The sequence below is a fragment of the Chelonoidis abingdonii genome, chromosome 25 (genome assembly GCF_003597395.2).
Source record: "Chelonoidis abingdonii isolate Lonesome George chromosome 25, CheloAbing_2.0, whole genome shotgun sequence".
NCBI classification, from domain to species: Eukaryota; Metazoa; Chordata; order Testudines; family Testudinidae; genus Chelonoidis; species Chelonoidis abingdonii.
Window position 1 is genome coordinate 6,070,300 of NC_133793.1, and position 15,592 is coordinate 6,085,891.

The 15,592-nt window shown below is 58.5% G+C and overlaps 1 protein-coding gene across 6 annotated transcripts in view; it reads right to left on the minus strand.

Moving 5' to 3' along the window:
- Window positions 1-15,592, minus strand: part of ADGRB2 (adhesion G protein-coupled receptor B2) — a 168,825-nt gene that overhangs the window by 12,428 nt on the left and 140,805 nt on the right. For 5 of the 6 annotated variants that reach the window (XM_075060782.1, XM_032802675.2, XM_032802674.2 and 2 more), the window contains 8 exons: window positions 12,358-12,484; window positions 9,166-9,269; window positions 6,896-6,998; window positions 3,982-4,132; window positions 3,247-3,316; window positions 2,988-3,054; window positions 2,549-2,634; window positions 1,472-1,570 (listed from right to left, as the gene is read on the minus strand). In XM_075060782.1, the coding sequence (XP_074916883.1) occupies window positions 1,472-1,570; window positions 2,549-2,634; window positions 2,988-3,054; window positions 3,247-3,316; window positions 3,982-4,132; window positions 6,896-6,998; window positions 9,166-9,269; window positions 12,358-12,484 (807 nt within the window). The remainder of the gene's footprint in view (window positions 1-1,471; window positions 1,571-2,548; window positions 2,635-2,987; window positions 3,055-3,246; window positions 3,317-3,981; window positions 4,133-6,895; window positions 6,999-9,165; window positions 9,270-12,357; window positions 12,485-15,592) is intronic. The other variant, XM_032802673.2, reaches the window with a different exon arrangement.

The following is a 15,592-nucleotide window of genomic DNA, read 5'->3' on the forward strand; positions in this document are numbered from 1 at the left end:
CACAAGCAGTATGAGGATTTTGGATCAGTGAGTACAGAGAGGAGCCCAATGTGAGAGGGTGACGCACGAGTTAGAACGTGTATGAGGGGGAGTGTGTGGGGGGCTATGGGGTGCATGGTGCATGGGGGAACGCAGGGGGCTATGGGAAGTGTATGGGGGCACATGTGGATGCAATGTAGGTTTGAGAGCCTGAACTCCCCCTGTCCCCGCCAATTCCTGCATTCTCTGCCCAAGCACAAGGATTTTGGTCTTTAAAAAATGGATTTTTAAAATTGTGCTTTTGGGGGATTTTCCCAACAGTGTGGCTGTGCCTCTCCCGTCAGCGTCTCTGTCAGCACCATCATCACCAGCGTTAGGGGTAGTGGCACCAGCAGCTCTGCCCCGGGGCCTGGCTGGGAACATTCTCATCAGCTGCTGGGTTCCACCTCCAGTTACGGAGAGCGAGGGTCCCCTCCCGCTGGGGTGGCTGGAACCAGCCTGCATCCCAGCAGAGCCAGCCTGGACTCAGCTTCACTGGGTTCCCCACCTGCTGCCCTCCCTCAGAGGGCAGCCAGGCCCCCATGGGACTTGCCCGCAGCCACCTCTCTGCTGTGCTTGCCAAGGACACATCACCCTGGGGATTCTGGTGGCAGGAACCACTCAGCCTCTGGACTATGACCCACCAATCCCCAGAAACTGACTGTCTGCTGCCATGGGCAGGATTCAAAGCAGCAGTGGAGGGGGGAACGGCTCTGTAAGGCACTGCCAGCCCCGCTGAGCCATGGAAAAGGAACTTGCCTAGCCCCCCTTGAACCCTATGTCCTGCCACCATCTGGGGTACAGGTTCCCTGCAGCAAGGACAGGGATGTGCAGAGTATCAGTCCCCCCCACAGCTTTTTAGCTCTTTGCTAATTTCCCAGACTGGCTGCCCTCTTCCACTTGCCCCCAACTGGTCCTGGCTCCCTGCCCCTGCTCATCTCCTCGTCCCCTCTTCCCCCTCACTGATCCCTCTTGTCCCACAATCTGTGCCCTCCCCTGGGCCTGGGATCCCACCCTGCAAAGTCCCAACATACAGAACACAAAGCAACCCAGTCTGGGGAGCTGGCTGCTAATGGCTGCAGAACCAGTGTTCCCCCATTCCCATACGAGGGACCTGCCCCAGGCAATGAGTTATTTGATGAGCGGCAGTGAACGGGCAGGAGTGACGGGTCTCACACACACGGCCTCACGCCCGCCACTGCAAGATACAGCCCCAGACACAGAGCTGAGCCGGCGAGCGCAGCAGACGCAGGACCCGGAACAGCTCTGAGCACACGGCATTCTCCAGCCCCGGGTAGGGAGATGAAAGGCTGAGCGCCCATCAGACAATGCCCCCTCCCTCCCGCCCCCCGTGTCCCGGCCGGCAGGAGAATGCTGCACTCTCAAGTCCCGGGCACCACAGCCACACACGACAGCGCGAGTGAGCACCAAGGGCGCAGGCTGAGAGACTAACATGGCGCTGCTGGCAGTGGCAGAGGTCAGGGCCGTGCTGGACACCACACCGCATTTGGTGCATTTTAGGAGCAGGCGGCCGCAGGCGGGCTGCTTCCAGCTGAGCGCCCCACCCCCCATGGGAGAGCCACGTACCGGCCAGGGTGTGGGGAGGGGTGGGAAGCAAGGGCACAAGGCATAAGACAGGCGGGAGGGGACGGACGGACACATAAACCAAGCAAATGAGAAAAACAGAGAGAGAGAGAGAGAGAGAGAGATTGTTAGTTGCAAGCCGGCACACTGGGTGGTTAGTGACTAGCATGGGGTCCTGCAGCTCTCGCTGGAAGCTGGAGGCTCGGCCCCTTGTCTGGGGGGCTCTGCAATAGGGCTCTGCACTAGGATCCCCTCCTTCCCTGTATGACAGGCATGCTCCTCCCCAGTCTGAGCGCAGCTCTGTGACAATGACAATCCCAGCACTGGGCATGGAGGAGAAGTTCGGGAGCCTGGCTACCCCGCTGGTAACGGGTGCAGGGCCTGGGCAGGGGCCGTGGGCACTTCTGGGTAACAGGGAATGGGGCACAAGCTGCCCCCTTGCTGCAGAAATCAGCTCAGCACCAACCCCCCATTCTGTTTCCCCAGACCTCCAGCTAAGCCTGCTGGGCGTGGCTGGGGTGTGTCTCATCTGGTGGGGGATGTCTCTCTAGATGGGGGGACGGCTCATCTGCAGGGTAGGGATGCTGTGTTGCTGGAGCTGGGGGTGAGGGGCACCCCCGGGAAATCCATACTCCACCACCACTCCCCTCTTAGCTATGTGACCTGGGAGCTCGCTGAGGACTGGGCAGACTTCACTTCACTTGTGAATAGCTGGAGCAGCGCCCAGGTGCAGTGGGGGGTGCATTGACACAGCCAAGCTGAGATGGGGGGGCTCTTAACACCCTGAGCCTCCAGCCTCCTTGAGCCAATGAGATATGGACTGCCTGGCACTGCCCCAGCTCCTCCGGACTGCACCTGGGCCACCAAGGGGCAGAGGGTATTACCTGCCTGCATGTGCCCTCCCGCTCGCCCGCCCCACATGGGGGCAGCCCCAGGGGGCACTTACCCGGCCCGCTGCTTTTTGGACTTATCTGAAATGCCGTCCCGAGACATGAGCTTGTTGAAGACAATGATCCCAATGAGCATGTTCACCTGAGTTGGGAGGGAGAGAGAGAGAGACAGAGCCCGGGTGAGGGATGGGGTGGTGACCCCACACAGGGGACCCAGTGCTGGGCAGCGCCCTCCCTTCCTGCTCCGCCCCCACCCCGGGGGCAAGGAGGGACCGGGCTTTGTGGGGAGTTCAGAGAGATTGTGGGGAGATTGCAGCAGCAGGCTCTGGGCTAGGAATGGGCTGGGGTCAGGAGAGGAGAAACAGGGTTGTGGGGTGCGAGGGGGAGGGGTTCTCTGGGGCCGGGGGGCACCAGGGCCCGAGGGAGAGACGGCAACAGACAGGGGTTGGCCCTTTTCTTCAGCCAAAGACGTGCTCCCAAAGGGCAAACACCTACCAGCACGATGACGGCAGCAGGGCCGACGAAGGCATAGAGCAACCCGCCTTCCAGGGAGAGCCAGCAGCTGCAGAGGGAACACGGTGCCATTAGGGGAGATGGAATCCCCTCCCTGTCTCCCCACACTGACCATGGCCCATCTCCTACCAGGGAGCCTGGCTCCTCGCCCCGCAGCCCCCAGCCAAGTCTGGTGTGCAGGGGAGCCCCTGGGGCCCCAGCCCGCCGTGCACCCCCAGCCGGGCTTCATTCCAACACTCACTAGCTGGCTGTTCCGTAGCCTTTGGTCCGAGTGAAGCCGACAGAGACTGCAACCACCAGGGCTGGCAAACCTGGTGGGGGAGACGAGACAATGGCCAGGATCTGCAGAGGGGCTCAGCAGCCACCTGCCCCACTGACACTGGGGGGAACCTCCCTTCATTTCCTCCCCACTGACACCAGTGCAGCATCCCGCCCCCGTGGCGAACAACGGAGAGTGCCTGGCTGCCCCCCTGAACAGTAAGAGCTGCTGAGAGCGGAGCCCGGGGGAAGATCTGCCCCTGCATCCCCACAGGTCAGCAGGGGCCATGTCTATAGACCCAGGGCAGCAGCTGGAGAGCAGAGACAGAGCATGCAGTGACTGATGCATCAGCAGGGAGGCCCGAGCCACCGAGCAGCACATCTAGACGAGAAACAGCGAAGCGACCCACGGCGCCTCTGGGTTGATGAGAGCGGGGCTCATCACACGGCTCAGGGGCTGGGGTGAGGGTCAGGGCAGAGACTCCTGGCTTCTATTCCCAGCTCCACAACTGAGGCAAGTCACTTTCCTCCTCTGTGCCTCAGTTTTCCCACCTGTGAAATGGAGGTGATAATCCTTAGCTCGCCCAGAGGTGGAGTCTGAGTGTGACCACCATTAACTCACGCGTGCAAGGTGCCTCCCTCTGTTCTGACCACTAGACCCTGCCCATTCCTTAAGCCAGACCCACTGCTCACGGGGGAGGCAAGCGAGGCCTCTTACCCCATCCCAGGCACAGGAAGCGCTTCCTGACCAGGCGTGTGCGGATCCTGCCGATCACGGCCAGGTAAGACTGCCAGGCCTCAGTCAGCACCCAGCAGAAGGACGAGAGGAAGAAGAAATGCAGAAATGCGGCTGTCATGGTGCACACACCCTGCAAGGAGAGAGAGATGGCAATCAACAAAGGCGTGCCACACAGAGGTCTGGGGTGCTTGGCACCTCTCGGGATCTGGCCCTAGCAGAGCCCTCGGGCATCCCACACTCCCTGGCGTTGTTAATAATAGGCCGGATTCCCCCTGAATTAGATGGTGTAAATCAGGAACAACTCCACTGAACCCAATGGGTAGGAGTGGTGTAAGCCAGAGGGGAGCCCAGCCCAGTGCTCTCATGGCTTGGATGCATCGTGCACGCCAATCTCTGGGAAGAGGTGTGCCGCTGGCAGACGAGGTGCCAGCTCCTGGCAAGGTTCCCATGTTGAATGCTGACAGCTACAGAGCCGGATGCCGTCTGGTTCACCTGCGTGTTAGCAGGGCCCAAATAGATATTAGATTGTAAGAAAGCTTGTGAGTCGCTGCCTGAATTAACCTCACTTATAACATCCGTATCCCACGCTATATAAGGTAATTATCTCAGTGGTTGTATTCTGAGCTTGTGAGACTGTGTAAATCACGAGACAGGAGAGAGACATTAACTGGTGTGACATTAATTAGGCTGATCTTCCCAAAAGCAGAGGTCCAGCAATACCAGATGGATCACTGGGGGATGGTGCACCTGGCGTTTCCCTGCCTACCCTCCACAAGAGAACAAAAGAGTTTTGTTGCTCTGCTCTCCTTCTCCTGCCCGGGAAGATGAGTCACGCCAGCTGATTCCTCCCATCAGCTGAGTTTGCAACTCAGGGCACATGGCAGGAGGGCGATAAAACCCCCAGACAAAAGGAACTTGGTCTCTCTGTGCTACTTGGAATCTGGGGCCCAGACGTTTCTAGGGACACGCAAGGGATCCCCAGCGGCTCGGACTGGGCTAGCCGTAAGAGACGAGCAGAACATGCTCATGATGGAAGCTTTTATTGCCTTTTGAAACTTAAGATTGTAACTCATTTGTGCGTCTGTTTAAACTTGTCAATGCCGCTCTGGTTTCCTTTTCTGAGCTCATAAACCTTTAGCTAGTTTCTTACAGGACTGGCTACAAGCGTCGTCTTTAGCGTGAGATCTAGGGTGGAACAGGGGTCCTGTGGCAGCTACATCCCAGGCCTGCAAGGGCGTTGTGTTTATGGGGGAGTGGATGGTGCATTCCTAATCCCTGTGGCCCACCTCTCTGGTGATGCCATAAACACACACCGGAGCATTTGGCCACAAGGAAGCGCAGTCTACCCTTTGAGTAGAGACCAGGGGCTGCTCTCTGGCCCCCATCGTGGCAGTGTCTGAGACCCTCATGGATTTATCCTCTTACTCCTTGTGCAGGGAAGGATTATCCTCATTTGGGGAAACTGAGGCATGAAGCAGGGCAGTGATTCAGCCAAGGTCCCATAGCAACCCAATGGCAGAACTGGGGACAAAAAACAGTTCCTCTGAGTCCCAAACCAGCGATGGGGACTGGGGATGGGTCCTTTCACTTCTCTGCTGCACCTTGTCCCTCTATCCCTCTCTCTGTCCCTGTAAGCAGCACCCAGATTCGCGCTAACTGTGCTCCCACGGGCTGGAGGCAAGCAAATATCACAATCCTAAGCAGAGGCGCACACGAGCACACACACCACAGTGCAACTCATCCCCACTCCACTGTCGCTTGCTTCCGTCGTTCCCAGGAGCACAGCAGGGCACTGCCCCACAGAACGCCGCTACACCTGGCAACCCATGCAGCAGGCACTGCCCAGCTAGCGCAGCCAGCAGAGCTGGGGGATGGGGGACGGGTTGGGGGTTGGCTCATTCATGCTGCAGGGATTTGGGGCTGGGGCCTCATCTGCCCTTTCCTCAATATTTATATCCATGAATTCACTGATGCAGAGTCACCTGAGGTGGCCAAGGAAGCTACTGTATCCTCTGGGCCACAGGACAACAGAGAGCTCTGTGACTAGAGCCCAGAGGATCCCAGAGCACTTCACCAGCTCTACTGGTCCAGGAGAGACTTCAGTTAGCACTGAAATGCAGCCACCTCTGGGACAGAGCACAGCAGCTGTTCTAACAGCACGCAGCAACGCTGCAAAGCAATTCAGAACAGGGAACTGTTCAGCCGAAACAGCAGGATGCATTGATTTGAAGGCCATATCCTGCCATTCCAGGCTGTTCTGCCTACGGCTCTCTGGCTGTAATGTCCCAGGGAAATGTCCATCTGGTGCCTGTCTCTCTCCCGTTCTCCTTGACCTCTTCAAGGAACACGGTGTCACGGAGTCTGGGGGAGTCAGGGCCCTGCACCCCCCACTTCCTGCAATTCACCCTGACTCTCAGCCAGGCGGCAAAACAGAAGGTTTATTAGATGACAGGAACACAGTCCCAAGCAGGGCTTGTAGGTACAACCAGGACCACTCAGTCAGGTCCGCAAGGATCTTAGATTGCAGACTTGGGGTTCCCTGCCTCTTCCCAGCCAGCCCGAAACTGAAACCGAAAACCCCTCCAGCAGGCTCTGCCCCCTCCTCTTCTCCCCATCTCCCTTTGTCCAGTTTCCTGGGCAAAGGCGTGGACTCACCCCCCCACTTGCCTGGCTCAGGTTACAGGCTCAGGTACCTTCCCTCACCTAAAGTCATCCCCTGCTCTCCCAACCCCCATGCAGACAGCCCCAGTAAAACTGGATGACATTCCCCGGTCAATCCGCCGCTCCCTACTGCGTCATACGTGGCGTGTCCCCACTGGGTGCCCAGCCGGGCAACGTCCCTTGGCAGCTGTACTTGGGCAGAAGCCCAGGAAGCCCTAGGCCAGATTCTCACCTTACTGAGCATATGGGACTGGCCCACCAGGATCAGCACATTGGAAGCCAGGATGGAGACACAGAAATTCAGCAGGATGATGGAGCGCTCTGACTTGATGAACCTGCAGGGAGGGCAGAGGGAGGCAGGTTGAAGGGGTCCTGGAGCTGAGCCCCTTGCAAACATCCTGGCCTGGTTTCTCTCTAGACCTAAGGTGGAGAATGCAGGAGATGCTATGACACAATAGACTGATGGCCTAATCAGTCTGGTAGCCCATCTCCAACAGTGGCCAATGGGGCTATGTTAGAGGGCAGCACAGACCTTCATATAGTGCGTGGAGTGTGTTAGCAGGCAGGGGATGCCTTCCTGACGCCCGGCTGGGGATCAGTTTATTCCCTGAAGCATGAGGATGGAGTTTATTTTATTCTAGGGAGTGTGACTCCAGGGGCTACCCCATTCATATAACAAATACCGACACTGGGATGAAACACCTGCACTTCCACAGCACTTGGGGAACACAACATGCTACACAAATGTGAGCTAGTTAGGCCTTCCGACATCCCTGTGAGGTATGTGAGGGTAGGTCTCTGTTGCAAAGCGAACATATGACTGCAGCACAGGTAGGCATACCTGGGCCAGCTTTAATCTAGACAGTGCCTAGGGTCTCTGGTGGGCTTGTACTCCAGTTACTAGCCTGTGCCACCCCATCTACACTGCTACAGACATCCATGCTAGCGAGATTAAAGCTAACATGGGTATGCCTGTCCCTGCTACCACCACAACTTCCCTTTGCAGTGATGATGTACCCTGAGGGATACAGGGACTGCTTCACCTCTGGCAGAACGTGGCAGCCACGTGAGGGTGCCCAGCAACACAGCTCAGAGGCGATTTAGGGAAGCAGCCTATAAAATTTCCCTGAACTGAGATGTAAAAACGTTAAATATTAATTTCAGCTCTTTGACTTAATAGCATCCAGCAGCAGAGAGTCCCACAGGTGAACAATCCATCATGAGGGGAAGAAACGAATTCCTTTCCCCCCCATTTCAGATGTGTTGAGCCCTTTTACTTTCAATTCCAGGACAGGGCAGCGAACCCCACAGATCTTCTCTGTGCCGGGCGTTGTTTGTTGATAAACCTCCACCCTAACCATCTCTTCCTCTCTTCCTTTGCAGACTGAGGTGCTCCTCCTGCAGACACTTCCATGCATGCTTCCTGGTGCACCCAGGACCCACAGCCTTCCCTAGCAGGGGTGTATGTGTGTGGAGAGGACTGTAGGATTGGGAGCTAACCTGCCCTAGGTGGAGCTTGCAAAGCTGACGAAGGGTTTTGGACTCCTGGTTCTCATTGCAGGGAAGGGCATCAGCACTGAAAGCCTCATGCCCATACAGCTCCAAGCACAACGGGGCCTTGAGCCCTGCCCGAGGTTGTTCGGTGCCACTGTACATTAACAGCCCTCTGACTCTCTCCTTGGGTGAACCCTCCCCCCACATCTCTGATGCATCTCGCCAGGGGATCTCAGACCTTTTCATGCCTCTGCAGCAAGGGAGGGCCTGATTCCGCTGTCCCTCTTGCTGGTGTAAATCGGGAGTGACTCCGCTGAGCGGCACTGATGCTAGAGAGGCAGGAGCAGGCCTTGCAGAGCCCTCCTGTCTGTGCCTTGTGCTTGTGGCAGCACGAGGATAGCAGCCTCAGCAGGGCACTACCATGCGCACCATTGTCTTTAATGCTCTAAGAGCTTTGTTCTTTTCCTGGGACAATACAGTCAATCACGCAGTGGCTAAGCTATCGCCTGTTTCCTCCCCACTCCCGACTTCTCTTCCTCCCACTGCTCTCGGCACACGCTTCCTGGCTGCCCAACCCTGGCCTCTTCCCCTCCTGCTGCACATGCCTTCCTGCCAGCGCGGCCTCTCTCCCACTGTGCACGCGGGGAGCAAAGAGGAGCCAACAGCCTGGGACTCGCCAGCTGTCCAGGGCCCCACTCGAGGAGCATGGCCCTGGTCCTTGCTAGCACCCATCTCTGGGCCTTGCTCCACCCCCAGGATGCCCCTGGTGGTGTTTGGATCCACGTCCCGGCAGGTTATGGCTGACTCGGCCACTGTAGAAAACCTTGAAGTGAGCTCAGAGACTGACACTGCTCCGGTGCCCCCAGCTCAGCTGGCATCCATCGAACAAAAAGCTGCCAACCGTTCCCCCCAGCCACCCAGCTGGCGAGGAAGAACGATGCCCTGGCCTCTGGGCTGGTGCCAAAGGGAGCAAGGGAGAAGGTGAGTCCGGGGATGGGGCTGACCTACCTCCAGAAGGTGGCGTAGACCACCAGCAGGGTCAGCAGGGCCATACAGGAGACGGCACAGCCGATCATGAGCGGGACGGAGGGAATGCCAGAGGGGTCCATGGCCTGCTCGAGAGGAGAGAGGTGCTGAAAACGGGGTGGGGGGGGGCTCAGCAGCTGGAAGGAGGGCGCTCCCCCGAGCCACAGGGGGTGGCGCTGGCCAGTGGGGGGCAATGGAGGGAGGGGAGAAGGATGGGTTTGTTGCTGCCATTGTCTCAGTGCTGCCCCAGGGCTGTATCACTCACATGCACAGCCAGTGACCCTGGGACCCCGGAGGCTGCTCCCTCCCCACCCCAATCCCCGGAAATCCCAACGTGCTCCATCACACACCTCAAAAACTCCACCCTCAGTGAGTGGGGCAGAGCCCAAGGCCCCCTGGCACCAGGCCTCTCTTCCCTCCCCCCACCCCAGGGGCCCACTGGCCTGCGTGCTAGGGTTTTCGGGAGTGGGGTGGGGGTGGGGGCTTGACCGCAGCCTCTGGGTTGCCAAGGCACGTTCCTGGGGGTGCCTCTCCGTCGTCCTGCCACCCGGGCACGCTCCCAGAATACCAATGGCCTGGCACGGTCACAGGGAGCTGGGTGGCGCTTGGCTTCTAGGGGGAGGGAGAACGCCCTGTTAGGGAAAATAACCCCCCCTCTATTATGAGTGCTGGCGCGGGGGGCAGGACTCCCAGACATGAGGCAAGATGGCTCCTTTCACATCCCCTCCTACCCCTTCCCTCCTCCTGCCTTGCTGCCTGGAAGATCTGCTAATGAGCCTTATAAATCCCACCAGGCAGCCTGCCCGTGACTGCTGCAGAGCACTGATCTCAGCACACACTGCAGTGCGGGGGAGGGGGGGGGCTCCGAGGGGTGACCGAGAGGCCGGGGGGGGGGGGGAGGGAAGAAGTGGGGCACTTCCCACTCACTGCACAGCCGCCCCTGTGCCGGGGGGGGGGTCTATTCATGGGAGGAGGAGGCCGGTTTGCATGATGGGAAATCTCCAGGCAGCCGGGCTGGGACCCCTTCACCATAGCTGGCCCCCTCTCGCTACGGCCCTCACCACCGCGACAGGGCAATGCCCCTTGGCGTGAATTCCAGTGCCCCAGTGTCCTGCCCCACCCCTGGGCTCGCCCTCTGTGCCAGCTCACACTCAGACGGCAAAGGAGAGACCAACATTCAGGGCCTCAGCTTGAGAGACAGCACCTGGCCCTAGGTGGGCAAAGCCATCGGCGCAGAGCCAAGCAGGACTCTGTACCCATAACCCAGGGGAGGTCAGGGACACAAAGCCCTGCCCCTCGCCGTGTCCCATAACCTGGGGGGGACGGGAAACAATGCCCTGCCCTCCGCCCATACCCATAACCCAGGGGAGGTCAGGGACACAATGCCCTGCCCCCACCCCATACCTATAACCCGGGGAGGACAGGGACACAATGCCCCGCCCCCCCATTCTGTACCCATAACCCCAGGGGAGGTCAGGGACACAATGCCCTGCCCCCCGTACTGACCTATAACCTGTGGAGGACAAGACACAATGCCCTGCCCCCCATCCATACCATAACCCAGGGGAGGTCAGGGACACATGCCCTGCCCCTACCTCTACCATAATCCTGGGGGGACAGGGAACAATGCCCTGCCCCCCACCTTATCCTATAACCCCGGAGGACAGGACACAATGCCCTCCCCCCACCCTATACCATATAACCCCGGGAAGGACTGGGACACAATGACTGCCCCCTCACCTATACCTATAACCCCGGGGAGGACAGGGACACAATGCCCTGCCCTCCGCCCCGTACCCATCACCCAGGGGAGGTCAGGGACACAATGCCCTGCCCCCCCATTCTATACCAATAACCCCAGGGAGGTCGGGACACAATGCCCTGCCCCCCGTACTGTACCTATAACCCCGGGAAGGACAGGGACACAATGCCCCTGCCCCGCCCCGTACCCATAACCCAGGGGAGGACAGGGACATCAATGCCCTGCCATTTCTGTACCCATAACCCAGGGGAGGTCAGGACACAATGCCCTGCCCCCGTACTGTACCTATAATCCTGTGGAGGACAAGGACACAATGCCCTGCCCCCCACCCCGTACCCATAACCCAGGGGAGGTCAGGGACACAATGCCCTGCCCCCTACCTTCTACCCATAACCCTGGGGGGGACAGGGAAACAATGCCCTGCCCCCTACCCTGTACCCATAACCCTGGGGGGGACAGGGAAACAATGCCCTGCCCCCTACCCTCTACCCATAACCCCAGGGAGGACAGGGACACAATGCCCCCCCATCCTGTACCCATAACCTCAGGGAGGGCAGCGACACAATGCCCTGCCCCTGCTACCATTTACCCATTACTCCAGGAGAAGACAGGGCCAGAATGCACCCACAACCCCCATACCCATAGCCCTGGGGGGAGGCTGAGCAGCAGCAGGTGCACTTTGTGGGTGCCGCACCCACCAATGGGTTCCTGGGTGCCACACAGCTTGGGCCCATCGCTCTCAGAACAGGATCAAGCAGCACGGGCTGGGGACAGGCGGGGGCCTGCAAGGAACACCAAGCTCAGTCCCAGATTCTCCACCAGCTCCTGGCACAGGAAGAGAGCCAGAGCTGGGGAATGTGAGAGCAGCAGGGGGAGAGGAGAGGAGAATAGGAAAGTGTCAGTGGAGGAGAGGCAGAGAGATGGGGAGGGGGGATCTCGGGAGCCCAGCACAAGCAGCAGCTGACTCCTTCCCAAGCTCTTCCCTCATGCACAATTCCAACCTGTCATGAGGAACTCGGGACCCCCCATCTCACCCCATCTCCAGCCAGAGCATCAGCTGTCACCAGAGCCTCCCCAGGCCCAGGCAGATAGCACCCCCGGCCCCCCTGCAACATCAAAAAGCCCACTGGGGTGGAGATGGCTGGTGGAGTTTGTCCATGTCTCACCCGCGCTCTCCAAGCAGGGAGGGGTTATTGTTACAGAACCCCAGAGATCAGCGCTGGGTCCCACCTCCCAGCGTGGCCCTGTCCCGTGACACCTTGGGACCACCCCCACGATCAGGCCCCCTCCAACTAGCGTTCCCTGCCCCGCAATTCCACCTTGCTCCTGCCACCGGTTCCCATTCGGCTCGGGCCCAACGACAGCCAAAGACAAGAAGGGAAACTGGAGGGCGCTGGGCTGGTGCCACCTACCAGTTCCTTGGGCAGCTGGGCGAGCACAGCATAGGTGGACAGGTAGCTGCACAGGCATTTGGTGTGAGCCGGGAGGGTCTCCAGCGTTTGGCAGCTCTCGGTGTCCCAGTTTCCAGAGCCAGCATCCCTGATTAATGGAATGGGAGAGCAGGAGAGAGAGTGATTTAAAATGATCAAACACAGAGCGCCCCCAGCCCCTTGGCTTCCGTGCCGACTTAACCCTTTGCTGGCGCTGCCCACCCAACGGCTGCATTGGGTCTGGGGGGAGGGTCTGAGCAGTGCCAGGGCAGGGTCTGGGCGGCTGCTTTAGCGCGTGACCCAGATGCTGGGGCAGAACCCTGCCCTCCCCCTCTCCTTGCCCCAGGCTGCACTGTCGAAAGCCAGCTCAGCTCCATCGCCCCCTGCTCTCCCTCCCCCAGACACTGATCCCTGGGGGGCTAAACACTGTACATAGGCCTGATTTAATCTCATGGCTCCGGCTGCTGGCTGGGGTCGGGGGTTAAACTCCAGCGAGGAAGGGAGGGGAGCCCGGTCCCAGGAAGGGTGGATGGAGGCTAGTGAGGGGTCAGAGCCAGCTCTCATCCATGGACTCTCCACCACCCCACCTGGCTTTGGCCTCTTTTTTGTTCAACCCACCTGTACTGAAAGCTGACGAGAACCGAGGGGAATTAAATGAGCCAGGCCAGGATCCAGGCCACTGAGCCCTGAGTGATACAGCCCAGGACAGGGAGCACCCGTGCAACAAGGCATTACAGCAACTGCACACGGAACAGCACACCTGCGAGGCTGCGCACGTGTGTGATCCAGGGCACCATTCCCTGCACACGCGGGCTCACGGACACGTGGCTGATTGTGTGCCAGGCCACACAAAGGTGTGTGAAGCTGCCACTCCCAGCCAACCGGGGACACCCCTCCACCCCAGATCAGCCCAGAGTTCACCCCTGGAAAACCCAACTGTGGCCTGAGCAACGCTCACTCATTCTGGTTACCTTAGCCCAGTGGTTCCCAAACTTTAACAACCTGTGAATCCCTTTCACTAAAATGACAAGTCTCGCAAACTCCCTCCTAAAAATGATTATTTCTAGGGATCTTCTCCTTTACCTGAGTATAAATGAGAAACGCAGTGATCTTGGAAATATAAAATTTGTTTTCATGACATGCTTATTACACACTATTTATTATTAATTATTATTTCTCATTACAGTATTTTTGTTGCATTATGAAAATGGCAACACTCTTCCAAGATCTCACTTTCGTAGCTTGTTTCGCTTTGAATAAGCCTGTTATAAGACAAGGCTCCTAGGTTTCTCCAAGGAGTATCAGATGTGAAACAGCATGAAGGCATTTAAGAAGCCAACTCAAAGAGTTCCTCCTACACAGGTATTCAGGTCTTGAGCAGTCCAGGCAAACAACACACGTTACAACAAAGCTCAAACTTGCTCTTCATAACAATTTTAAAAACAAGACTAGCTGCCTATTTAATTTTAAAAACAACAAAATATATCCACCTCTCTTTTCATTTCTTATAAGGAGTCTTGAAGTTTAATTCTCCTCAGTGTGATAGAGATGCTTGCTTTGATCTGCTTAGCTCTTGGAAGTCCAGGGGCTCCAAGCTGCTGGCCCCCGGCTGCCCGGGGTCCCTAGGACAGCTCTGTCTGCCATTAGGGAATTTTCTTCCGAGAACCCCCTGTAACATTTCACGAACACCAGTTTGGGAACCACTGCCTTAGCCGATGGCACAGCTGGCATTGCCCTCCCGTGGAACTGCAAGGGGTGGGGCACCCTGCGCTGGAGTTAGCCAGCCACCAAGGCAGCCAGCTGGACCAGGAGATGCCCCTTCACCCCCCTCTCTTCCCTGCCTGCTGACCTTGCTCTCCTGTTTGGAAAGGAAATGGGAGGGAATGGAGCCAGCTGTACCAGGCCTTTCCCAGCTCTCTGGGCCGAGGAGTCTGCCCACCCTACTCACGTTCCTGTCTTGCACGTGCTGCCGGGGCCAGTCGCAGGTTCAGGAGCGCTGGCGCTATTGAGGGTGGGGCTGTTTCTGGCAGATACATTTTGAATGTACCCACCTTCCTGCAAGCACTATTCTGCCTGGAGGGGCCATTGCACAGGGTCTCCTGGTGACCAGGCCACGCCTTGGTGCCCAGGCAGAAACGTGCAATAGCATCAGCTTTGAACCACAGGACACCAAGGGCCCACGGGCCCATGTGTCAGGCGGGTGTGCGAAGCCCTGCATCTGGGCATGCAAAGCCAGCAGTGAGGGGCACTCTGAGCCATACCCCACCATGCCCAGGGCTGGAGCCCCCAGGCTCACCCACTCCCAGAACCCACAGCTGGCATTTGCAGAGGTGCCAGGTGACCGCAGTGCCCATTCACTTCTACTGACATGGCGGGTGCCCAGCCCCTCCGAGGACCAAGCTCTGTGACAGCAGGCACCACAGACAGGCACTGGGCCTGACTGCCCCTCACGCCTCAGCAAGGCACAGCCACATGGTAACGGAGGGTTCACTGTGGTTTGGGGCTGGGGAAGCTGAATTCAGCTGGGGTAAAATAAAGGCACAGAGCTACCCAGGGCTGCTGGGTTAAGTGGCACCCAGGTGCCAAGCACTACCATGACAATGGCTGGGGAAGATTTTATCCTCCTCCAGCCAGGTATCCCCACCTGGAAGCCTGCGGCAATGGGCCCCTCGTTACTACTTGCGGACGGCAGTGCAGGCAGCCGGAGCTGTGGGATCTCCCGGCAGCTAGGGCAGGTTCTGGGCTTTCTGAGCTGGTACCAAAGCTCCCACCCCACGGACGGCCCAGCCCCCTGGCCACGTCAAGGTATTGGCAGCTACCCACTCTGGGCATTGGAGAGCCCTTCCTGGGTGCTCATTAGCAAAGGTCCTGGCCCATCACTTCAGAGATGCCAGCGATACCCACTCCTTGGGATGGCGGTGGTTCTGTCTGCGGCTCCCAATGCCAAGAGGCAGGAGCCACTTACCCAGGGTGTCAATGGATCAGGCCCCAGGTCTGCGTCCCCAAGAACTGGCTGTGCCCTGCCCTCTTTGCTGCACTGCATGTGCCAACTCCGAGCCGGGGAGACCGGAACCGAAAGCTCAGCCCTAGATTTTGGTCAAGTCCAGCCTCTGGCCCATCTCGAGTCCCTCCCCAGAAGGGCTGCACGGGAACAAGTAACCCAGAGAGGGAAGGCTCTGTCACCCACCCCTGAGCCGCTGCATGCCCTCAGGGCCCC